Here is a 25,886-nt window from a genome sequence, read left to right as displayed (position 1 = left end):
ACCTCTTCTGTGTCTTCTGGTTTGCCTGGCTTAGGATCTCCAAAGTCCCATGGGTAAATATTGGTCAGGGGCAGACACTGAGGGCTACTTCCTCTAAACATGCTGAATGTAAAGATTTTCCTAGTGTTACAGGGAAAGACTTTGGGGCCAGTCTAACTTCCCCATGATGATCTCTCTCTCCCCTCCTTAGTTTTCCTCCACCCATGCCTTCCATGTTTTCCCTGATTGACAAATACTCTTTGGGAATTTTTGATCCTTCTATCTTCAGTCTTATCAAATTCAGGGTTTCTTCTTTTTCTTTCTGGGGAATGCTACTTTGAAAGTATCCCAGATCTCTTATTTTCGAGACCCTGCTACCTTATTCGCATTTAAAGTCGAAGAGGCAGGTAAAGCTACACTATTTTCGGCATTTGGCTTATCTGGGGTCTCAAACTCCCAAGGACACACCTCAGCTCGCAATGTGAAAGGCTGCTGAAAATTATTACTTGAATTATAGGAAGATGTCTTATTTTCCTGGTCTCCTATTTGGTTGAGATTTTCATTCTCTATTTTTGATGCTACAACTCTAGGGGGCAGTTCTTCATATTGCCCAGCACACACAGTGGCTGCACAATGCTGACCACCATTCTCATCTTTTGCTCTCCCCGGGGGAACCTGAGTCTTAGAAATCAAATGCTTCTCATCTTCAAAAAGGGTCTGACCTTGGCTCTCCCAAGGGCAGACCTCAGCCTTGTCTATGCTCTTCTGATTGGATTGCTGACAGAGTTCCGCTGCCTTGGGCTTGTGATGAGATTTCTCCTTTAAGGAAAAGGTTGGGTTTTTCTCCGTTTCAGAAGCCGCAATAGATACATGCTTTTGAACTTTTGATTCTGAAGGCACAGGACCAGGGGTCAGGTCATAAATCTCCCAAGGGCACACTTCCCCTATGTCACAGTTGTCCTTCATCTGGGTGGTGCCTGGGCTCATATCAGAATTGGCAGTAGGGGGATTGGACCTTTGTTGCTTCATAATCCCAGATTTCTGAGGTTTTCTCGGCTCTTCCAAATTATTAGAGTTTGGGGGGACAGAATCTTTAGTCTCTGTGTTATCTGAATTTGAGGGTTTTCTGTTGGCCTCTTTATCTTTTGGCAGAGGTTTCTGGGATCTAGCACGTTCTTCCACACCTGATGTTTGGGTTTTCCCAGATAACCCAAGAGTCTTCTCCTTGGCACTTGCTATGACACTGAGAGACTTTTGTAACATGGATGTTCGGGGATGCCCCCCGGGCTTCTTCTCTGAGCTGAGATTGTGAGCGCTCGCTGACTTACACACCAAAGGCACAGACTCCGTGGACTCAGCCTCGCTGTTTTCTTTCAGTGTCTGTGTTGCTTTTTTACCCGACAGAGACTCCAGTGTGGATTTTTCTGTGGCTTCCTCTTCTTGGCTTTCCGTGGGTAAGCTACTGGACTCTTCCGTTTGGTCTCTCACGTGATCGTAAGTGCTGTGGGATTTCTTCAGTGAGAAGACTCGGTTTTTCAGGGATTCCTCCTTGGGTTTCCCAGTGTTACCCGACGACTCTTGTGGGTTCTTCCTAACGAGGGCAGTGCTTTTGGCGGTGCTGTGATCTGTGAATTCCTTGTCTTCTTTGGAACACTGTCTGCTGACCGTCTCTGGGATCTCGGTTATACGCCTCATGATTGATCGGCCCAAGCCCTTCTTTGAGCACCGCTTTTTCTGGAGGTGGGGGTTATTTGTGATCATCTTTTTCCTTTTATATATTTCCAGCTGGGTGTAGAGTTTCTTTAGCTCATCCTGCCAGAACAAGAGGAAATTCACAGAGGTGTGGAATTTAGTGTTTCAGCCAAATAGTATCACTGATGGTCATTTTAATTCAATAAGCTTGAGCTCTTTATGGAAATTGTTTAGCTCTTCCTAACACTTCTACTCATCAACTTTCTCCACATTCTTACTTTCTGATTATTTTGTGTTTGGTTTCACACATAGTTGACACTTTAAGACATAAACCCATGCATGCTAGCCTTGCTTTATGGAGCAAGAACTTTGAACTTGCAAGTTTTGTGGGCCAGACTGAGCCTGGACCATAATAAAACACACTATATTGTCTACTGATAAAACGTATCCCTGCAACAATATTGGAAGCATCATGGAGCCATTGATAAAGTTGTACCTAATGTTAGATTATGTTTAGGGGATGGCAGGCCATCAAATACTAAAAGCAACTTCTTCCTCCAAATGCTGACATATCGCCACAGATTATTTTAATTAATCCAGGCACCATATTATGGAACATGCATAACAAGTTCATCGTTATGACTGCCAAAAAGTCAGTTGAGACTATCAAGATTGGTTTGTGCATTCTAATTTATACCATGATTACACGTTTTAGAACAGGATTAACTCTGCACTTTATGTCTTCAGTTTGTACCTAAGCATACATTTTCTCACTTTCTTTCTAACACACATATGCACACGCATGAACACACATAAACACCAACCCACGCATGCTTGCCTGTATAAATGGGACTAATCTGAAATAGAAGAGAAATACTGGTGTTACCCGGATGTCCTCTGGATCCAAGCTGTGCTCACTCCAAGCTGAGTTGATACTGCTGTTCAGGTAGGATCCAGACCGGCCCATGTCTAGCTCATCCTCATATGCTTCTGTAGCAATGTCATCGCGTGGGTTATTGCTTGAATGTGAAAACTGAAATAGATATTCAATCTGAGCTCTAGACATTACTGTAAGACATAGCATTTTAATAAAAATTTTCTAAAAGTCCTCACGTTATTATCATTTCTTCAGCTTAGATGAATTTGTTCACTGAACTCTATAAAATTTTGCACTACATTAGTGTGTTGCTTTCCATGTCACACACTTGGGGTACTTTGTTCCCTGTTTGATTTTTATCTAGGCTCCCAGTGTCAACTTATATTTCTCCTCTTCCACAATATCTGCACTTTGCAAAGAAGAAAAGAATACACAGAAATCTTCTCTGAGAGTAGCAGTTTAGACCCGCTGGCAGCTGGATGGGATTTTTTTTTTTTGAACAGTAGGGTCTGCCTCAGGTTCATCATGTTGCTTCACATAGGGGAGGCTGTATTTCATCTCTGGGCACAATTGGCCCTGATCACAGAAATGGGACTTTCAGTTTACCACATATAGCTTCAAAAAAGTCTACTTTCAAAGGGTGAAGGGAGTAAGAAGTACAAATTGGTAGTTATAAAATAGTCGCAGGAATGTAAAGTATAGCACAGGGAATATAGTTGGTAATATTGTAATAAGTATGTATGGTGCCAAGTGGGTACTAGACTTATCGGGGGCATCAATTTGTAAGTTATATAAATGTCTAATCACTATGTTGTGCCACTGAAACTAATATAATGTTGTATGTCACTGTAATTTAAAAATAAATTTAAAGTATTTTTTAAAGGTTTCTTTTAAGACTCGGGGAGCAGGAGATCTGAATTCCAGCCTCGCAGTGTTGACAGTGAGGTCTTAAGCAAGCATGAACCTCTCAGCACAGCGCTGCTCTGCCCTAAAGGACTCTGGGCTACATGGTATCTAAGTTCAAAATTAAAAGAGTCAGTGAAGTTACCTAATTTTTTTCTCAAGCCCCTCCTTCATCATATTTTGACATATTTCTATTATTTTTCATGTGGTGTTTTGATATTTTTCAGTTTCATGTATTCTTACTATCTCTATTCTTCAAAAGGAGAAGGGAGGAAGAGTGAATTGGGTAAATGATGGAAAGCAGGGAGAATTAAAACAACCCAGCCACTCTTTACACAATATGTAAACCAAGTGATTGTCCTATGAAAACTGAGAGAACAGTTTAGAGAACATGGGTGCTCTTCTCCCAGCTTGTCATCAAGTCCTTTACAAAATTAACAGATCATTGTCCAGCAGGTGTGGCTCAGTGGTTGAGTGTCAAACTATGAACCAGGAAGTCATGGTTTGATTCCCCATCAGGGCACATGCCCGGTTGCAGGCTCGATCCCTAGGTCCCCCAGTAGGGAGCATGCAGCAGATCAATGATTCTCTCTCATCATTGGTGTTTCTATCTCTCTCTCCCTCTCCCTTCCTCTCTGAAATCAATAAAAGTATATTTTTAAAAAATTAACAGATCACCCTTTGATAATAGAGATATTTTAATGTTATTGTCCATTAAAATATTTGGGTAGGAAAATAAACATAAATAGAGATACCATGTGAAATGATAATTCTCTTTTTAAGTAACAATGACTGTTTTGTAATTGGGACTGGCTGAGAAACCACAGAAACTGATGAGCCTTTCCTTCATTGCTCTACTTATGTTTGTGGTTCCAACATGTGCCATCAACTTAAGGCCATAAAGATGAATAAAATATAGTCCCTGTCCTCTAAAATATTCCATGCTACTAGTCAAATCACCTGGAGCTTATTTATGAGAATGGAGGTGTTTTTTGTTTGTGTGTTTTTTTTTGTTTGTTTGTTTGTTTTGTTTTCTTGAGCAAAGGCTTAGAGACTATCATGAGTTTAAGAAACAGTTATTTGTCAGATATGGTCCACTTCCTGCTTTTTAATCTTTCTTTGTGCTTCTCTCTAAAATACTATTTCAGATATTTATCTTTTCTGTTTCTCATAATGTCCTTCAGAATATAATTACCACAAGAGCACAGATTTTTATCTATCCATTACTGTGTTCCAGGATCTAGAACAGTGCTTAGCAAAGCCCCTCAATAATTTTTTAAAATTATCGGTTATTGAGATATAATTCACATACCATAAAATTATACAATTCCATGGTTTTTAGTATCCACAAGGTTGACTTACAGAATATTTTCAACACCCCTAAAAGAAACCTTTAACTCATTAAGCAGTCATTTCCATTTGTCCTCCACTAAACCTAGCCCATGACAGCCACTAAAGTGCTTTATGTCTCTATAGAGCTGTCTAACCGGGACTTTTCACATAAATTGAATCATACAATATGTGGCCTTTTGTGTCTGGCTTCTTTCACTCAGCAAAATGTTATCAAGTTTTGTACAAGGTATAGCATGTATCAGTGCTTTATTCCTTTTTATTGATGAATAATATTCCACTGTATGGATATACCACATTTTATTTATACATTTATTAGTTGATGGAAATTTGGGTTACTTCCACTTTTTGGCTAGAATCAATAGTGCAACTATGAACATTTATGTACAAGTTTTTGTATAAACCTATGTTTTCAATTTTCTTAGGACCTCAATAACAATTTATTGAATGAATGAATAAATAGTCTGAGTATGCATACATATAATGTTATCATATTATGCAATGTATAAAAATGGTTAAGATAAGTCACAGTAACAGACTAATCCATGAACATTGTGGCTTTTTGGTATAATTGAAATAAGGAATAAAATAGGTATTTGCTTTTTAAAAATAATCATTTGGCCTTTTCAATCAGGCTGCATCTCAGTGTGTTGGTTAAGTCTGAGGGTTGAGGTAAAGCCTGGGGTGAAAGACAGGAAATCACAGTTCTTGTTTCAGCCATGCTAATGGAGTATTGTGTGGCAGTGACCGAGACTGAGCTCTTGTAAAAGAGGAAAATAATGATAATGCTGTCATTTATATAATCCGTTTGTTCTCTGATATTTTATTTCATTCCAGGCAACCTATTGCTATCACGATCATGTCATAGATGGGGAAACAAACTCAGAGAGATAAAAAGTCTTGGCTAATATCATATTATATAGCTCGTCTGAGTTTAGGATCCATGTATTGATTGAGCCCTGGCCCATTTTCCCTGCTTCATTATGCTGCCTACATAAGTCTTTGTCATAATCTATCATTATTAAGCAAGACTTTTCTATGTATAATATTATAATTATTTCTATTTAAATAAAAATTGTCCAAATGTTTAAAATAATTTATCTGAATATAAATCCAAAATAAGAGAATTCTTAGAACAGTATAATTCTCTTTAAAAATTATTTTGATGTTATAGCTACTATGAAAGCCACTTTGAATCCATAATAATTAAAACATAACTGGATATCGAAATACTTAGAAAAGGACTAAAGCAGATGATGGGTTTTGTACTAATTGTCACTTAACAATTATGTGATATATTTAATAAATCCTCCCCTCCCCCAAAAAACAAACAAACAAACAAACAGACACCTAGTTTCCTGAGGAGGGAGCTTTAAAAACACTTTAGATGTCAAGCAAATCTCCGCACCTCCCTTTGCCTAGATTGCCAGGTCGTTTTAAAGGAGAAACAACTTGAGGCTCATATAAGATAATTGTCTTGGAAGAGAAAAGTAATGTCAGAGGAATACCTTTGGAATCAAAAGTAACCCAATGGTGACTGTCACAGTCAAATGAGTATGTGCAAAATACAGCATCAACATCCAATCAGACTGAAGCCTTGAGGCAAGGACAAATCTGAAATGAGAATTCACCAAGTTAGCAATCTAACAAGATCTCTACATAAAGCACTAGAAGCTTGGAAGCTCTATAACTCCATATATTAAGAATAATATAAAAAGAAGCAGGAAAAAGAAATTATATTGTTTCTATGACATATTTTCATCATAGAAGAACAAGGGTCTAGGCAACCCTAATTGAATGCATAATAGTGAACTCTCTATAATTTATTATCCAGTTAGAAAGATAGCTCAAATATAATGTACTAAGCATTTCCTCAGATAATTGTTTTGTGTGTAGGTTTAATCTACAAAGAAAAAGCAGCAAACATATGTTAACTCAATAAAAGAGTTGTTACAAACTGACTGAAGGTTTCTGGCAAAATTGGGTTGTAAAACATGTCCAAATAACTCTTGAGTCTACATTCTTTATTTAAAAGCATTAATTAGAATTAAAATGGTGAATCTTTTAAAAATAATTTTGACATATATTGATATCAATTATTCTTAAATTAACTTTTAATTACTACCTGGGTTTTCGGTTTGCAGTTCTGACCAGAAATATCTCAAGAGAAACTGGGTTTTGCAGTAGTTTTAAAGCTTCAATTTGAGTATTTCAACTTTTAAAAGATAGTTCCGAAAGTCAGAAACATAGAAATATTTGAAAATTGAGCTCAAGAATAAAAGCAAACTTTATAAAAAATCTTTATACTTTCTCAAAAGTTTGCTTTATGCCTGGTAGTAACAGTAAGTAAAGAATTAGAACAGACTGGGCAAACGCCCTCTGCATTATTTCACCTTCTAGACTTATCCTTGTAATTTATTTTTGTTCAAGCTGACAATTTGGTAAGAATGAGAGTACATGTGTATATAATATGGAGTCATAATTTTCATTTATGTATGTATACATATGTGCATATATACTCTTATTTATATACATATGTATAATTTTATATCTTAAGTGGACAAAAAAGAGTATATATGTCCTAATGATAGGGAATACCCTTGCTGATGTCAGAAGCCTTATTTAATAGTTTATTCCAGGAAAATATTACTAAAATTGATCTACCTAATTTAAATTGTTATGTTATTTTTTCTTATACTTGGACTATATCAATATTAGAGCCAAGCATTTATGAATTCAGTCCATGTGTAAATAATAAATTGTGCATACATGGCTTAATCATTACTGCCTATTGTTTTCTACTCATCCCCTTAAAATCAGTGTTCTACTTAAGAGTTTAAAATTCAATGAAAAAATATTTAATGATGAAAAGTAAATCAAGGTAGAAAAGAATATAGGTCATTTTATTTAACTTTTGAACAGATTTAATTTCTTGGGTAATTAATTTGGTTCTAAGAAATATAGCAGGTAATTATAGGGTTGAAGTGGGAAACCCTTTGCATGGCAGTTACACACTGACAATAGAAGACATTTAAACTCATCTGTAATAAGCCTTCTTGAATGATTATAACTCTTTAGTTGGTTTGTTAATGTAACATTTAATTTATAGATGTTTTTAGAGCAGCATGTTTGTTAGATCTTGAAATTATGTGCTTGATATCTTGGAAACAACCTAAATGCAGCTTTTCCTGGGAGATGGTCTGGGAGAAAAGTAAAGGCTATGGAGCTCAGGCACCAAGAAAAAGTGTGCTCAGGTGCTCACTGCATTTTGGACAAGGGCACCTGCTCTCAGAGCCTTGAATCTTCAGTCTGTGTAGAATTCTCTTCCTTGTCTATTTATAATTTCATATTTTTCTTCTCATCTTTCCTTCCTCTTGTACTCTGTCTCTTCTTTCTCTCTTGTTAGGGGGCAAGAAAAAGCGAGAAATCAAATTACCTTGATTCTGGCTCTTTGATGGCATTTCAGGGCTGTCATCATAAATACCTCTGTTTCTTACTAAAAGTTTTAAAAGTACATTATGCCTGTGGCCCTATTCCTCTCTGGCATCAGCTGTTTCTAGAAGTGCAAGATATCATTTTATGATTATTTATTAAAGTGAAAGATGATAATTATCCTACAAAACTTCCACAGATTCACAACCTGCCACCCTGACTTCCATTATTATTAATCTCTATTTTTCTATTGAGGATAAAGACAAATATTCAAAGTTTCTAATTACATTTTTTAGTGTATCCTAACTTTTAATAATGATGAGAAATTGAATGACATACTTTTTAAATTATAATATTCCTGTTCTCTTTTTCTTTTTCTTTCTTTCTTTTTTTCTTTTTGGTCCTCTCTGAGTTTTTCAATTCATTTTCAAATATGAATCAGGTGAAAATTCCCAGAAGATAAGCCATACATATTTCATTTTGTTCACTTATCATAAGCCACCTTTTTCTTCCTTTGTACTCATTGACTAGAGAGATACTTGTGACATCAAAAAGTGGCAGGCCATGCCGTACATTCTTACCACTGAACATTATTGCTAAAATGCAATGATGACAAAACTTCATTGCACACAAAAATAGAGTCATCAGGTTGAAGTGATTTTTGTTTGTTTTGAATTCAGCAGAATTCACACACATATGTTGTCTCTCTGAGTATTAAAATTTTGAAAGTATAAATCAGCATATTAAACATGAATGAAAACATAGACAATTTAAATCTACTTTGTAATGTATGTATGTATTGCCTTATATCTTCAGAACAAAAAGTATTACATATCATAAATGATATTAAATGACATCTCTATAAGGGCCTTAACATAAGTGAGTTAACCTTCAAAATAAATGAAGGCAATAAATATCCTATCAGAAGGAACTAAGAACAGTAGAGTTACAAAACTATAGTCCAGTCGGTGTGGCTCAGTGGCTGAGTGTCGACCCATGGACCAGGAGGTCATGGTTCGATTCCCAGTCAGGGCACATGCTGGAATTGCGGGCTCGATCCCCACTGATGCAGGAGGCAGCCAACCAATGATTTTCTCTCATCACTGATGCTTCTATCTCTCTTTACCTCTTTCTTCCTCCCTCTAAAATCAATAAAAATAGATATTTTTAAAAAACTATATTCATTTGCCATTTCTGAGCCAAAGAAATTAATAAAATTATAAAATATCATCTTCCTAAATCTTTCCATTATTCAAATTTCCATTAACCAAATTTTGCTATTTAAATTAAACTGCAACACATCAGAAGAATAAAACAAATATTTTCTAGCTCTACAGATCACTTGCCTAATTGTATGGAATATAGCAGAGATAATCAGCTCATTGTGAACTGCAACAGCCATATAGCGTGGCTCATGAAATGCTGATGGGACTGTCCGCACTGCATAGCAGAGATAAACACCCCACAAGAGGAATAAAAATTCAGCTGTGAGAACAAAAACAAACAACTTTCCATTAGTTTTAAAGGTGAAGAAAAAAGTAAAATTTAAGTTCTTTAGCATGCACGTTGTTTCTATTATAAAAACATAAATTTAGAAATAGATGCATATAAATACCATTCACATATAAATATATGCTATAAATTAATTTTAAAATTTTATTCAGTGTATAGAAGATTTTTCAAAGGTATACTTTATTATTATTATTTTTTTAAAACAGTGTTTGTTGTCTCAGATTAATTTTTTTGTTAATACCTGGCTTTTCCCTAAAACAATTGTAAAATAATTTTCTACATTGCCAACCAAAGTTTAAGATGTTCATAGAATATCCGAGTCAAAATAAAGTCACCAGGCAACAAAAGCATGCTAATGTGTTTCTATGCAACTTGTAGACATTTAGATTATTACTGCAGTGAATTTAGTTCACTATATTACAAAATCTATTGTCAGAAATGTGAGAAAACAGGCTGCTAAACATTCAGTGGCATGTTTTGTAAATGAACCATTATTTCTTCACACAGGATAGGTAAGTGGAGTGCTGAGGGCTTAGTAAAATTCACAACCACCTTGTTTGTCGGCATAAGCCAGAAGAGACCAACACAGTGTAGCAGTTAAGAAGGGCTTCAGAACCACACTGGACCTGCGTGGGAATCCTGGCTCAATCCCTGATGAACTTTGCATAATCTGAATTTAACCTCTCTGGCCACAGTTTCCTTATCTGAAACATGAGGATAATAAAAGTACATATTTCATGGGATTACATGCTAGTGAAATCAAATAATGTATATAAAGCATTTAACATACTGTCTGCCATAGTAAGTTAGAAAAATAAATTTAAAAAACCATACACGTTAAATACATGGTTCTTACCGTTTAACATCCCACTTGACCTTTTTTTACAAACTGAACATTGCTATTTTAACTACTTATGACCAATACCGTTACAGCCCATTTTATTTGTCTTACTGACATGACCTCCTTGAAAGATAATATCTAATTAATAAGAAGAAAGCTCTAATTTGAAGAAAACATTTTACCAATGCATTACCTAGAAGTAACTACTTATATACTGAAACACTGATATCCATTCTCCTGTGTTTTACCTGCCCAATTTTTAGCATATTTCCACCAATATTTAAACGATAGGTAGTGCCCCAGTTATTGAAAATCCCTGATATGGTCAGAAGCGAAAGGAAAAAAAAATAATTCACTCTAAGATCTCCATGAGGCTATTTTTGCAATGGTTTTGCTTCCAGAACACAGGTGTCCTAAAAACCACTGCTAAATGTAAGCCAAAATGGGAAAGGAAAAGACTCATATTAACATCTCATTGCACATGTAGATTCCAGCATCTTTCACAAATGTGGCAGGATCAACAAAAGAACCATTGAAAAGTTTGAGAAGGAGGCTGCTGAGACGCAGAAGGGCTCCCTCAAGTACTATGCCTCGGTCTTGGATAAACTGAAAGCTGAACATGAGCGCGGTATCACCATTGGTCTCTCCCTGTGGAAACTTGAGGCCAGCAACTATTATGTGACCATCATTGATGCCCCAGGTCACAGAGATTGTATCAAAAACATGATTACAGGCACATCTCAAGCTGACTGTGCTGTCTTGATTGTTGCTGCTGGTGTTGGTATATTAGAAGCAGGTATCTCTCTCCAAGAATGGACTGACCTGTGAGCATGCCCTCTGGCCTACACACCACTGGGTGTGAAACAACTAGTTGTTGACATTAACAGAATGGATTCCACTGAGCCACTCTATGGTCAGAAAAGATGTGAGGAAATTGTTAAGGAAGAACCTGCCATATGGAAATTGGCTACAACCCTGACATAGTAGCGTTTGTGCCAATTTCTGATTGGAATGGCAACAACATGCTGCAGCGAAGTGCTAACGTGCCTTGGTTCAAGGAATGGAAAGTCAACGGTAAAGAAGGCAATGCAGTGGAAGCACACTGCTTGAAGCTCTGGATTGCATCCTACCACCAACTCATACAACTGACAAGCCCCTGCATCTGTCCCTCTAGGATGTCAATGAAATTGGTGCTATTAGTACTCTCTGTGGGCTGAGGGGAGAACGGTGGTCTTAAACATGGCATGGTGGTCCCCTTTGCTCCAGTAAATGCTACAACTGAAGTAAAGCCTGTTGAAATGCAACACGAAGCTTTGAATGAAGCTCATTTGGGACTGTGTGGGCTTCATTGTCAAGAATGTGTCTGTCAAAGATGTTTCTCCTGACAACGTGTCTGGTGACAGCAAAAATGACCCACCACTAAAAGCAGCTGGCTTCACAGCTCAGGTGATTACCCTGAACCATCCAGGCCAAATCAGTGCTGGATATGCACCTGTGCTGGGTTGTTACCCAGCTCACAGTGCTCACAAATTTGCTGAGCTGAGAAGATTGATCATCCTTCTGGGAAAAAGCTGGAAGATGGCCCAAAGTTCCTGAAATCTGGTGATGCTGTCATCACTGGTATGGTTCCTGACAAGGCCGTGTGTACTGAGAGCTTCTCTGACTACCCTCGTATGGGCTGTTTTGCTGTTCGCAATTTGAGACAGTTTCTGTGGGCATCCCCAGAGCAGTGGGAAAGAAGGCAGCTGGAGCTGAGAAAGTCACAGGTTTACCCAGAAAGCTCAGAAGGCTAAATAAATATTATCCCAATACCTGCCACCCCAGTCTTAATCAATGATGGAAGAATGGTCTCAGAACTGTTTGTCTCAATTGGCCTTTTAAGTTTTGGAATAAAAGTCTGGTTGATGATTACAATGCATCATAAAATCCTTCAGAAGGAAAGAAGAATGTTTTGTGGACCGTTCTTTTTTGTTTTTGTGGGTTTCTTCTTCTTTTTTTTGGTGTATGTGTGTGTTTATGTGTATGTTTTAAAGCTATTAGTTTTTTTCTAAAAAACTTGACCAGAAATCTGTCACAGAATTTTGAGAATCATTAACACACAGTTTAATGGAGAAAAAAGATCCCCATGGAATTTAGTGGAGGTCCCAATTATTCAGTACTAGAGGCCCGGTGCACAAAATTTGTGCAGTGTGTGTGTGTGTGTGTGTGTGTGTGTGTGTGTGTGTTTCTCAGCCCAGCCTGCACCCTCTCCAATCTGGGACCCCCCCTCACAATCCAGGACTGCTGGCTCCTAACTGCTTGCCTGCCTGCCTTCCTGATTGCCCCTAACTGCTTCTGCCTGCCAGCCTGATCACCCCCTAACCACTCCCCTGCCAGCCTGATTGATGCCTACCTGCTCCCCTGCCTGCCCAAAGCCCCTAACTGCCCTCCCCTGTCAGCCTGATCACCCCTAACTGCCCTCCCCTGCAGGCCTGATTGCCCAACAACTGCCCTCCCCTGCAGGCCTGATTGCCTACAACTGCCCTCCCCTACTGGCCATCTTGTGGTGGCCATCTTTGACCACATGGGGGTGGCCATCTTGTGTGTTGGAGTGATGGTCAATTTGCATACTACCCCTTTATTATATAGGATGTTAGCAACCCTCCACCCCCACCACCCTACTGTGCACTAGGAATGTTCTTTCCAGTCAAACTGGGTCAGAAAAAGCAAACCAGGAAATGCTGAGGTCTCCATTTATAACTTCCTTTCCTAACTTCTATTTCTGTCCATGGTACTACTATTGCATCTGTACCAGGGTTAAAATCTCAGAGCTGCTTTTTATTGACACTTTTCTACTTTGAGTTATTTTTAATATTTATCATTCCTCTCAGTGCCCACAATTACAATCCCTGCCTAAGCCCCTATCAGTTTATGTATTTGTTATGACCATTTTTTTCAATCGCCCTATATAAACCTGGCTTCATCCTGTGTTAATCCTTCCTTCCTAACAGTAACAGGTTCATTTTTCTAAAAGTCCACTTTGATCATATCAGGATTTATCCAAAACTCTGCAACTCCCTTTTGGTTAACTGATTCACACTTCCATTAGAATATTCATTTCTTGTGAGCACGGAAATAATTCCTGACCCAAAAGTAGGACTACAAGGGATTCCTGCCAGGGCAGGCATAGCCTCACTTTTAAGACTTTCTTGAAGCTCAGGCTTCATGCTATCCACCCACATTCCTTGGCTTTACTCTTTTGTGCTTTATATTTCTTAGACCTTGACTTCTTGTCTAGTCTCTGACCTTCAAGCCAGCTTTTGGTCAGGTATTGCATGTATCTTCATTCAGAAATCTTCAGTGGTGCACTATTATTTTTATAAATGCTTGGTTCTGGCATTCCAAGCCCTCTATGACTTTATGTTATATATCCAACATGATCTCCCAGTGCTCCCCAACATGAACTCTGAGCTGACCCAGCAAGATTCATTGTCCTCTGAACACTTCAAAGGCCCTTCTTGCTTCTGTGTCTTTGTTCCAGCTACTGCTCACACAGGAAATCTCCTCTCACCCTCATTTCCAAATACTAACCAATTTTTTAACGTCCAATTAAGGTCACACTTTCATCACAAGGCCACCTGAAATGATTCTGGCTTACATTGAATTTTCCTTCCTTTAATCTCTCACAGTGTTTATACTATCTATACTACACAATGCAGAGAATAATGCCACACAATATACAGGGTGCCCCAAAAAATGTATACACACTCTAACACTTGTTGGCTCAATTTTGAAAATAAAATGAATTTTAATGAACACCACCTTATAATTATTCACAGTGTGTGTATACATTTTTGGGGACAATCTATATAATTGGAAGGAAGAATATTGTTCCTCATCTCAACCTCAAATAGTTATGACCTCCTTTAGGGCAAGAATTGAGTCTCTTAATTATTTTTTCTACCCTTGCCCACATAGATGACAGTACCAGAACTGAGCACATATACACATGATATAATAAATATTTATTGAATTGAATGAATAGAAATGACATCAACTTTATGATATTGCGATGTAGACTTTGTTGCCTTGCCATTCCATCTCACATTTCAGGGCCCATTCATGCCCTGAAGATCAAATTGGCATTATTACTAAGAATGGCAAGCCCTATTTATGGATGTGTGTATAGAACCACTAAGTATGTGCATGGTACTGCTCATAGTACTCAAGAATGGTGAATGCAAAAATATTAAACAATACTAGCACAAAAATATGCTGTAATTAAAGGATTCATATGTAGCTGAATTATGAAAACTATCTCCAATCTGTTATTGCAGTGCTTTTATATAATGTTATACTGAAGATTTTGAAAAAGAAGAGTAGTTATCAGGTTAGTGTGCTACAATGGAGCATTATATTTAAAAGTACAAAACAAAATAGTACTCTGTAATAGCTAAGCTGAACATTAAAAATCATTTCATTAGCAATATCAAACAATATGCTCTAGCTGAAAAACAATTTATTATTCAAAGTACCAATTAAACTAAATGTGATATGTAAAATTTGTGTTGGAAAAAATCAGTTTCATATAATTAACTTCAGACTAACACTGCAATTAGTAAAGAAAATATGCAGATGTTACCAAATTTTGCAGTGCTATTACATGGGAGTTGAAATATGTGTTGTGCTTCTGCTTTAGAAAATAATTTCTGGTATGAAATTATTTTGATGGAGGGCACAAGTACAGTTAAAAAGGGAACCAAATAGGACTCTCAGAAAACTGATGTATTTTTTATTTTTAATCTATAAAGGATAACACTCAGTTTAAAACTTAACTACCATAACCTTTAATGAATTAATGTACCATATGAAAGTTATCTCAAGTTGTCTTTCCAAAGGGTCAAAGAAAGAAGTGAGAAGAAATATCAGTTCTTTGACCCTGAAGATGACTCTGCTCTGGGATCTAAGACCACCCACGAGGGCGGAGGCAAAAACAACTTCAAAGTACTACTCTCACGCTGTAGTACCCTGCTTTGCCATGCTGCAGAAACATTTTGTGTTAATAACATTTTACCCTTCTTAGCCCCTTTGAAAATTATTTTTTTTCATGGCATAAATAAATACATAAATGAAGAGGCTTTCAGGTTTGATTTCTAAGTGTTTCTTTAATGTTCTTTTCTGTTATGCTTTTATTGTAATAATATAGTGGGCAATGCAAAGTTATCATTGAGTATTAAATCAAACAACTTCCACAACGCTTCCAAACAGCTCAAATCCCAGTGTTCTAGGATTCAACTGGCATACAGGAAGCCTTGGTGTTCTGAGGGCTTACTTGCCTTTTCTTTGGTTATAATGACAATTATGAGAGTTACAATGATTAAAACAATGAGAATGATAACTTCTGAGAGAATTTTAAACTTGAAAGTGACTTTATCAGACCATACAGTCTTGGGGTATAGTTCTGAGTATGTATATGGCCACAAAGGGGGTGATGGTAAGTTGCTGTTATTCTACTTGTCATGAAGTCAGTTTATTCAGCATGGGATACAGAAGCATAAGGTGGATGTTGCAACATATTTCACAACCAGGACAATGGAGGGCAGGATGTCTGGGAGTAGTGAGCCCCAAGGATGGGCAGAGCTGGGCCCTGGGACACACATGAAGAGAACGTTGTTCCATCCTAGCTGAGCACACTGTGTAGGCAGCAGAGCAGGGCTGGAACCCAGGTCTCCTTGGTCCCTGACCATTGTTCTCAAAATACCTCCATGGGCTGACATTTTCTTGAGTGCTGTTAACAAAGGTATAAATAAAACCATTGGGAGTATTTTTATCCTATTGAAGAAAACAAATATTTTTTCAAGCAACAATTGTTTGTATTTTAAACAACTAATATGCAAATTACAATGCCAGGTCATTAAAGGAGCTCTACTTGGAAGTGCTTTTTGTCCTCTCAGTCTGACTTGGTAGATGACATCTGTTGAACATGCCAGGCACGGTGCTAAATGTGTTTTGTATACTATCTACATTTATGAAGGTTTTATCGTAGAAATTGTGATTCCTTTAAAAAGGCTGGGGCCAAATTCTAAATGCTGACATGTCAAGCTTGGGTCAAAGATACTGTGGTAATATTAAGAAACTAGAAGCCCGGTGCACAAAAATTTGTGCACTCGGGGAGGGTGGGTTCCTCAACCTGGCCTGTGCCCTCTCGCAGTCTGGGACCCCTCGGGGGATGACCACCTGCTGGCTTAGGCCTGCTCCCCGGGGGATTGGGCCTAAGCTGGCAATCAGACATCCCTCTGGCAGCCCGGCAGCCCTCGGGGGATGTCCACTTGCCAGCGGGGAGCAGACCTAAGCTGCAGTCAGACATCCTTAGCGCTGCTGAGGAGGCAGGAGAGGCTCCCACCACCACCGCTGTACTGGCAGCCATCAGCCTTGCTTGTGGCTGAGCAGAGCTCCCCCTGTGGTAGTGCACTGAGCACCAGGGTGCAGCGCCTGCATTGAGTGTCTGCCCCCGGTGGTCAGTGTGTGTCATAGTGACCAGTCATTCCCAGTCTTTCTGCTGTTAGGGTCAGTTTGCATATTACCCTTTTACTATATAGGATAGAGGCCTGGTGCACGGGTGGGGGCCGGCTGGTTTGCCCTGAAGGGTGATCCGGATCAGGGTGGGGGTTCCGCTTGGGTGCCTGTCCAGCCTGGGTGAGGGGCTGATGGGTGTTTGCAGTTGGTCACACCCCCTTCAGGGTGGGGGTCCCCACTGTGATGCCTGGCCAGCCTGGATGAGGGGCTGATGGCTGTTTTCAGGCTGGCCACACCCTCTTTAGGGTGGGGGTCTCCACTGGGGTGCCTGGCCAGTCTGGGTGATGGTATGAGGGCCGTTTTCAGGCTGGCCGGCGACTGAAGTTCTCAGCCTCTCCTTTTTTTCCTTTTTTTTAATTCTGGGATTTATTTACCTTCTATAATTGAAACTTTGTTGCCGTCACTGGAGTGGAGAGCCGGGCTCCTGCTCGCTCCAGCTCTGAGGCCACAGCCTGCTGAAAGCAGGTATCTGGGGTTTGTTTAGCTTCTGTAATTGAAACTTTGTTGCTGTCACTGGAGCTAAGAGCCAGGCTCCTGCTCGCTCCAGCTCTGTGGCCACGGCCTGCTGAAAGCAGGTATCTGGGGTTTGTTTAGCTTCTATAATTGAAACTTTGTTGCTTTTGGAGCTCAGAGCCAGACCGCAGCAGGTGGGGAACCTTGGCTTCCTCCATCACTGGAGCAAGCAAGCCTCCTGCTCGCTTCAGCTGAGTGGCTGCCGGCCGCCATCTTGGTTGGTTAATTTGCATATCTCGCTGATTAGCCAATGGGAAGCATAGCGGAGGTATGTCTATTATTAGATAGGATAATACTGTTAGTCACAAGAGCTCTACAGATCATATAGCGACTTGATTATTCTCTTACCCACTCACTGCTAAGGACTCTATAAAGTAAGAATTGCCATGAATGGTCACACATTTGCACAATGGCTTTTCTTTATTGCTTCTTCTCACACATCTCTAGAACTTGGGTCAAGTTCTACAAAATCTCCTCAGCATCTTAGATGGGAAACTTAGAGAAAGTATACTTGATTCTCTCTCTCTGGTAAATACACTTAAGATTTGTAAAGTTTGATATGGGGTGACATAAATTTAGTGAAGCCCATACACTTCAGAGCTATGGACCTACATTAAAGTTCATGAATGTGAGCAGAGTTCACAAAGCATAAGATTAGAGACCTCTTAGGGGGTCCTGGGATCAATGTCAGGGCAGCATGCTATGTCTTCTAGTGATGTTCCTCCCACCCCCTCGCCCTGCTGTTTGCATACGTATTGTTTGGGGAAGGGGTTGGGATTGAGATTATTTGTAAACATTTTTAAAATGTACTTTAAAATTTGAACCTTTTATGAATGGCTGTCAACATTGACACAACTCACCTCAGCTTGGGCTGCATTACTCAGACATTCTTTTTTGAAGGGCTAGCTTGAGTGCCTTTAGAATAATGGTAGTGTGTGTGTGTTGCGGGGGGAGGAAGTGTTATATTTTTGTTTAATTATATTCCACCTCTGTGGAAAATATTTTACTTCCTTGAGGTGTAGTATTTATATGATGCTAAAGAGCAAAGAGAAAGAATAAATTGATTTGATTTATTTTATACCTTGGTTTTATACTTATAGTGTCATTTTCTCTTTGGGAAGGTAGGACAATTTTAACTTTCTTGTTAAATTTTAGCTTATAAATTCTTGGAGACAATTTTGCTGAGTTAGGCTTGGCTTGGGACATTATCTGACCACTGAGTAAGGATTCATGTGGCCATTACAAATCTGCTGTTCTGTTGGCCAAAAGGTCTCTATGAATGAGAGTCCTTTTAATACAAGGAAAAGATCTGCCAAAATCTTCTTGACAACTGAGTTGTTCAAGTAACAAAAGAGAGCTTTTTTTTCTTCTAGATGTTCCCCCCGCCCTTTGAAATTCCAGAGTTTCTTAGGGGAGATGAAAGCTCCTTAGAAGAAATGGAAGTCACCACAGACTTGTCAATTTCTCTTGCTCCACGTTCCTCACATGTTGTCCCAAGCCAATCTCCACATTTATTACCACATTTCTTGAACTTCCAAAAGGGAAAACTGGCACTAGAGTATAAAATTAAGATACAAGTAAATTTATCCACTGTCTTTTTCATTATATAGATACTCTTCAAAGAAGTAAAATATTTTTGGAAGGGGGAGGTATATAAATAAACACCCCTCACTTCAATCTTTCTAAAAACTGAAGCAAGACCTTCAAAAAGTGTGTGTTTCTAGTGCTATAGCCCAAGTCAGGTCTTTTATCCTTTAATTAAAAATTAAAAACAGATTTTAAAATGGGACCAAGTGATGCAGCATGGATTAAGGCATGTGGTACATTAGAATAATGAACATTAAACTAAGTCAGCTGGAGAGGAATTCTAAATCTATTTTCTCCAATACTCATTAAATGGTGCTTATATTGCATTTCACCTGTCATAACATGGCCTAATCTTCTAGGATAATTAAGTATTTATATCCTTAGAAACAATTGCTATTTTAGAATTTCCCTATATAACTCAGTAAGAGTCACTGTGTTCTTCTCAGTTTCTTATAAACACTTACATATTACTAATTAAGATACTAAACACATTGTCTGTTTTGTGTGTTTAAAATATTTTACCAGGAAGGAGGGGAATAAACAAAGAGAGCATGTCAATGAAGAAGAGAAATATAAAGAGGCCCGGTCCACGAAAATCGTGCACTGGGGGGAGGGGGTCCCTTAGCCAGGCCTGCACCCTCTCGCAGTCCAGGACCCCTCGAAGGATGTCTGCCTGCTGGCAGTTAGACATCCCTCTCACAGTCCAGGGCTCTCACAATCTAGGACCCCTCTCACTCCTTACCATCGCCTCCAGTGGAGGTGGGAGAGGCTGCTGCCACCGCTGCTGTGCTCACCAGCCATGAGTCCAGCTTCTGACTGAGTGGTGCTCCCCCTGTGGGAGCACACTGACCACCAGGGGGCAGCTCCTGCATTGAGCGTCTGTACCCTGGTGGTCAGCGCGCTTCATAGTGACCAGTTGTTCCACCTTTCAGTCAATTTGCATATTAGGGTTTTATTATATCGGATTATTTTATCTAGTAAAAATATTCCATGTTAAATTCATAGAAATGAATTAGTACTTTTGAACAGTGGGGTAATCAATGTTGTTATATCCTGAAAGTGATAAATATTTTAAAATTCCTAAATGGAATGTGAAAACAAGCCTATCATACCTGTATAATTATTGCTTAGATTTATTTGTGTCTTTCTTTCAAACTTAGTGAATAAAATATATAGCAAGGGGTGTTGAGCTCTGCGGAGTTTCTGAAACTACAAATACCTCATGTATTGGTGAACTTTTCACAAGTACGAAACGATGAAGGGAAATATTAATTTATAAAAGAGTCCTTGTTAGGGACTAGTCATTACATCATCTAAATGCAGTCAAGAAGAGTTAGCCAAATTAGTGACATAGAAAGATATATTGGCTAACAGAAGATAAAGGAAAGAATGGAAACCTGGATAGAACTTTTGCATAAATTCTTGTCCTTGGTTGGAAAAAGCAGCAAAATAGCTTTATTCTCATTTATATCCCTTTTCTATCATATCAGAATATCATCACATAACTTCTGGAAGAAACTGAAGAGGCATCTCAGTGCTTGCCTAGATCTACACTGAATTTGGACACAGAGACATAGCCATGGCAGACTTAGAGCAGAGTCCTAAATGTCCCTGATGTCACCACCTACCACTCATTTTTCTGCAGCGTTGTTGTTTCCTGTAAGTTAAGAATTTGCCCACTTATTCTAATGTATCTTGCTCGCTGGACAGTAAGTTTAGATTATGTTCTGAATGAGAAGTCATAAATTGACTGCTAACCAACTAAATATACTAAAGAATAAACTCTACTGTATCACCACGGCTACTACTAAATTTCTGTATTCCAAATGTGGAAGCCCTATACTTAGGTACCCTGCTGTCAACTCTAAATCTAGGTGTGGGGATGTGGTCTTCTTGAATCTAGGGGTGAAATTATAAAGGTTAATTCATGCATGAGAAGTTAATTTTACTCATTTATTCATTTGTACCAGCCAATTGTTTTACCTTTTTTAATATGACAAATTTTAATTCTGTTTTAAAATATCCTGAACATGGACAAATGATTACCAACTTACCAACTAGGGTAACTTGATTTAGAAACAAACAAACAAACAAAAAACCTTGGTAATTCTACAACCAGTAATTTTCAAAATGAGTATGACTTGGGATATTTATTTGCTTTCTTTATTAATTAGGACAATGTTTCCTAGAATCAAACTCTTTACTCTAAATAGCTCTAATTAGGAGAATGGTGAAAAAATAATTTTTTTATCATAAGCAAATCAGGCAAAGAACTTGTATGTATATATGCATAACCCATGGACACAGACAAGAGGGTGGTGAAAGCCTTGGGCAGGAGATGGGGACAGGCTGGGGGTCAATGGGGGAGAAAAGGGGACATATGTAATACTTTAAACAATAAAGATTTAATTACAAATAAAATAAATATCCTCACTCCTCGGGTGAGGATTCAAATACTATTACTACCACTACTACTACCACCACCACTACTACTATTACTACTATTACTAATAATAATAAAGGCAAATTTGATAGACAGAAAACCAAATCAGTTTTATTCTACTTTAATATTTATAAATGCATTCTAACATATTTTTAAAATGGTAATTCTGATTTGCCATACCAAATTGGTATCAATCTCTTATTTTGACTATTGGACAAGTTGGAGGTAAACTTTCATAAAAGAGCTGAGGATTGCCAATTTAGTTGATATAACTTACTCAAAAAAAACCCTCTCCAAATATTAACATACACTTTTACCATTAAAATGAAATTAGTGACAATTGTGTTACTCCAGGATTTTTAGATTTAACATGTTTCCTTACAGTGGTCTAATTCTGAGCATAGAAAATACACAAGATAAAGGGAGTTGAGCTCATTTTTTATTCTTTCAGAAAATACTTATCAAGAGCCTACAAGTAACAGACACTTTGTTAGGTGTTAGGAACACAGTGTAAACAATTTGGTCAATATTGCTGAGGAGCACAGTTACTAGGTTTGGAGAGAAAAGAGGGCTGAGCAGATGTAAGAATTCTTTCTTTTGCCTTCAGTGAGCTACAAATAATACATTAAACAAACTCAGAAAAATTCAAAGTGCTGAGTTATATAATGAATAGTGGATGACAGTTAAGTCTCTATAGGAATTCTAGTCCAATCTAGAAATATTCTGAACATTCAATTTTGAAATTCTCTTTCCACCAGATAAAGGAAAACCAGTAAAAAACCACCAGACTACTGTAAAGCGCTTCTCACATTGTCCAATATTCATCTGTCTTCCATAGTTGCAATGTTTATATGTCTGTTTGTTTTCTATTAAAGCTCACCTCACATTTTTTTATATAGGACAAACAATAAATATTAAAAATTATAGATACACATATATAACAATGGAATTCTGAAAGTCATTTTTATTCCCTTTTTTATGTTCTCAAATATTTCTTTAAAGAAGAAACTGAAGTTCAGAGAGGCTCAGAGATTTTTCCAAGCTGTTTTCTTCATTAGCACTATGGCAAGAAAATCACTATTTGAGCAGATTTGGAGCAGTAAGCAAAAATAGAATGGGCTAATTTTTAAAAATTATTACCTATATTTCTAACTCAAGTTATATTTAAGTGGAAACACTAGTATTGCATTCTTTCAAATAGTTCTTTATTTTGTATTAAAATTGTTTTTGACAGGAATAGCTGACCCAGAGTGCATGCTTATCAATATATTAGGATTGCATGCTTATCAATATATCAATGTATATGAGGATTGCCAATTTAGTTTATATGATTTGCTCAAAAACACCTCTCCAAATATGAACATACACTTTTACCATTAAAATGAAATTAGTGACAATAATATTCACTCTTCCTTTTTTTATAGATTGACTTCATATGCTTACAAATGTAAGCATACACAGCTTCTTGACAAAAAAATCCCACAATCTCAAGATAAACCTACCTGCTCCCTCTGCACAGCATCTCCCCTACATAGAAACATGTCCGCTTAGGAAACAAGGAACAATTTAGCTTTCAGTACAGGTTGCTTTTTGGCCGACTGAAGATATATGAATTTATTCTTGAATAAGAACCAGACTATAAAAAATCTAGTGGTAAACATGCTACTTATAGAAATATATAAAGAGAACTGCAAAGAGGCATATGCTACCCATTAGAAAACATTAAAGAGTGATTAAATACAGAATATCAAATGCTACATGCTGAAAGATAAGTAAATGAAATTGCTGTAAGGCAGTTTTAAAAAATTACAGCAACCATATGTCTCTGATTTTTCAAGACAGTCCTAATTTCAAATACCTGTTCCTACTGTTAAATAATGTGTTTTTTTAAAAAATAGGAACATTTTAATTCAAAAATAATTAGCTAGTAAAAAGTTATTGCCTTGCTTTTAATTTTGTAAATATGAAGTATATTGATAAATTTACAGCAGCATTTATTTATTTTAAATTTTAGTTAATTTATTGGGATGACATTGGTTAAAAAAATTATATAAGTTTCAGGTATACAATTATACAATACATCATTTGCATACTGTATTGTATGTTTACTATGCCAAGTCAAATCTCATTCCATCACCATTTAGCCCTCTGTTACCCTTCCTACCTCTCCTCCCTCCCCACCCCCACCCCTGCTCCTCGACAACCACCACACAGACAACTAGATAAATCGTGTCTTGATTTGTTGTTGTTGTTTAGAGAATTTTGTCACTGCATGAAAAGCATTTTATTAAAACGAAGGTGTTCCTGTAGTTTCTAGGACACTAACTTTGAAATATCATAGGACCAAATTATACAAAAAATACCAGCATGTTTTCTTTTTTCTTCCAACCAAAGAAATAACTCAAGAGAATGGCTACTGTTAATCAAATGAGAACATATTGATAAGATGGAAAGCAGAGTCTTTCTATGCAAAGAAGTTGAAGTTGCCTTTACTAACTGCATACCTTCTTCCTGATTTACTTGACTACATTTTCACAACAAAGCTACATACCTTTGAAAAAGAATGGAGACATTCAGAAAACATTGTCATTCCATATATAATTATTGTCCTTTTCATAATATTGTTTTACCAAAACCATATTAGGTAAAAATCCTTTAGGTTTTGTGAAAGGGTTTCATGAGGTTTCTAAAGAAGTCTATTTTAATGCCACTGGAAAAGAGGACAAGATAATCACACAAAACAAGAGACCACATACCAATTGCTGTCATGTAATCCCAGCGCTCAGTGAGGCACATATTGAAGATGAGGTGATCAGATGTTTGCCCTTGGCCAATAAGTGAAATCTGCCTCTCCAATTTCTGGCAAACAGATGAAGTCCAGCCAATAAGAAACCAAAATACTACCAGGAGTATTACCGCCAGCATCCTCATAACCCGGCCACCAGTCATATATGGAATCCGTTGGGCTGTTCGTGAAAGAAACACTTTCAAAACCCTAGAAAAGCAAGACATCAAAATGTTAAGGGTAAACTAAAAATGAGTAAAATTCTAAAATACGTTATTTTTCTCGGTGACGTTTGAACCCATCAAAATTTACTTAGGCAGAGTAGAAAACCAGAAACAGTATTACTTTTATTTTCACTCAGTTTCATTCTACTTTACCTTCCAACAGCAGAAAAAATATCCTACATTAGGGACCAGTGATTAAATAGATTTGTCTAGAATGGAATTCTTTTGAATATGTCTTCATATTTTAAGAAATATTATCAGGAGTGTAGAAAGATCGGTAGAAAGGCAACATTTCTCAAACAGGGTTTCTGAGGGATCAAAAAATAATCCTGAACATGAGTAGTTGGATTTTATAATATTTTGTTTTTTAAAATATTTTTACTATACCAGTTATATTTTTACTATAAAACATTATAAGGCATTTTTTGAAAATAATTTTATATGATGCCCCTCTATAGCCATCTGATCACATTACCAAAAATAAAAATGAAATAAGTTTGAAAACAATGATGGGATATTTAAAATATTAGGGTAATTCAATAAGATCACTGCATTAAGTAAGGGGATTTGGATTGCCTATAAGAAATGTGATTTTTTAAACTTTGGGTTGTTTTCTTATATATATGACTCAAATAAATAGTCAGGATTGAGGTGAATTAGATAATATCTAAGAACTATTCCATCTCTAAAGATTTTGTGAGGACAAAATCTAACCTACTATAACCTTATTTTAATTTCACTTCCAGAATATTCTTAGTTGATTTTAACTCCCACTCTCATTCTGATATTTTGTATTATAAACTTTACTTGAATAAACCACTATGAGTGATTTATAATACTATGAGGGTATCTATAATCAATTCCCTTAAATAAAAAATAAATTCATTTCCCAAACTTTTCTATTCCCTATTCCATCTCATTCTTTCAACATTTTTTTGTGAAGTATTCATATGAATTCTTCATAAAAACATCATTATAAATCTAGAAATGAGACAAATGTAACTGAAATAGTCTAGATGTATTATGCTATTTCTCTCTACATATAGACCTTGGTAGCTCTTTCTGAATTAATACAATACATCCAATAAAGATAGTTATTTTCTAGAAGATTCTTGTTTAAATCTTTCCCCTTCATTTCCTATGTCATTAACTCCATTTTTCTTCAGCTAACACTCAGCAAGAAGTTATATCTA

General features: G+C 37.2%; 1 protein-coding gene across 1 annotated transcript in view; it reads right to left on the bottom strand.

Moving 5' to 3' along the window:
• Positions 1–336: 336 nt before the first annotated feature.
• The window catches only part of GPR158 (G protein-coupled receptor 158), a 354,431-nt gene continuing 328,881 nt past the window's right edge, over positions 337–25,886 (bottom strand). Inside the window, exons 7-11 of the mRNA XM_006101994.3 lie at positions 24,441–24,679; positions 9,580–9,718; positions 6,310–6,415; positions 2,558–2,704; positions 337–1,791 (exon numbers count right to left, since the gene is read on the bottom strand). Of these exons, the coding sequence (XP_006102056.2) occupies positions 337–1,791; positions 2,558–2,704; positions 6,310–6,415; positions 9,580–9,718; positions 24,441–24,679 (2,086 nt within the window). The remainder of the gene's footprint in view (positions 1,792–2,557; positions 2,705–6,309; positions 6,416–9,579; positions 9,719–24,440; positions 24,680–25,886) is intronic.

This window comes from Myotis lucifugus, unplaced genomic scaffold (genome assembly GCF_000147115.1).
Source record: "Myotis lucifugus unplaced genomic scaffold, Myoluc2.0 scaffold_390, whole genome shotgun sequence".
In the NCBI taxonomy this organism is placed as follows: Eukaryota; Metazoa; Chordata; class Mammalia; order Chiroptera; family Vespertilionidae; genus Myotis; species Myotis lucifugus.
The sequence above is the reverse complement of the archived record's forward strand: the minus strand, read 5'-3'. Positions and strand labels throughout refer to the sequence as shown.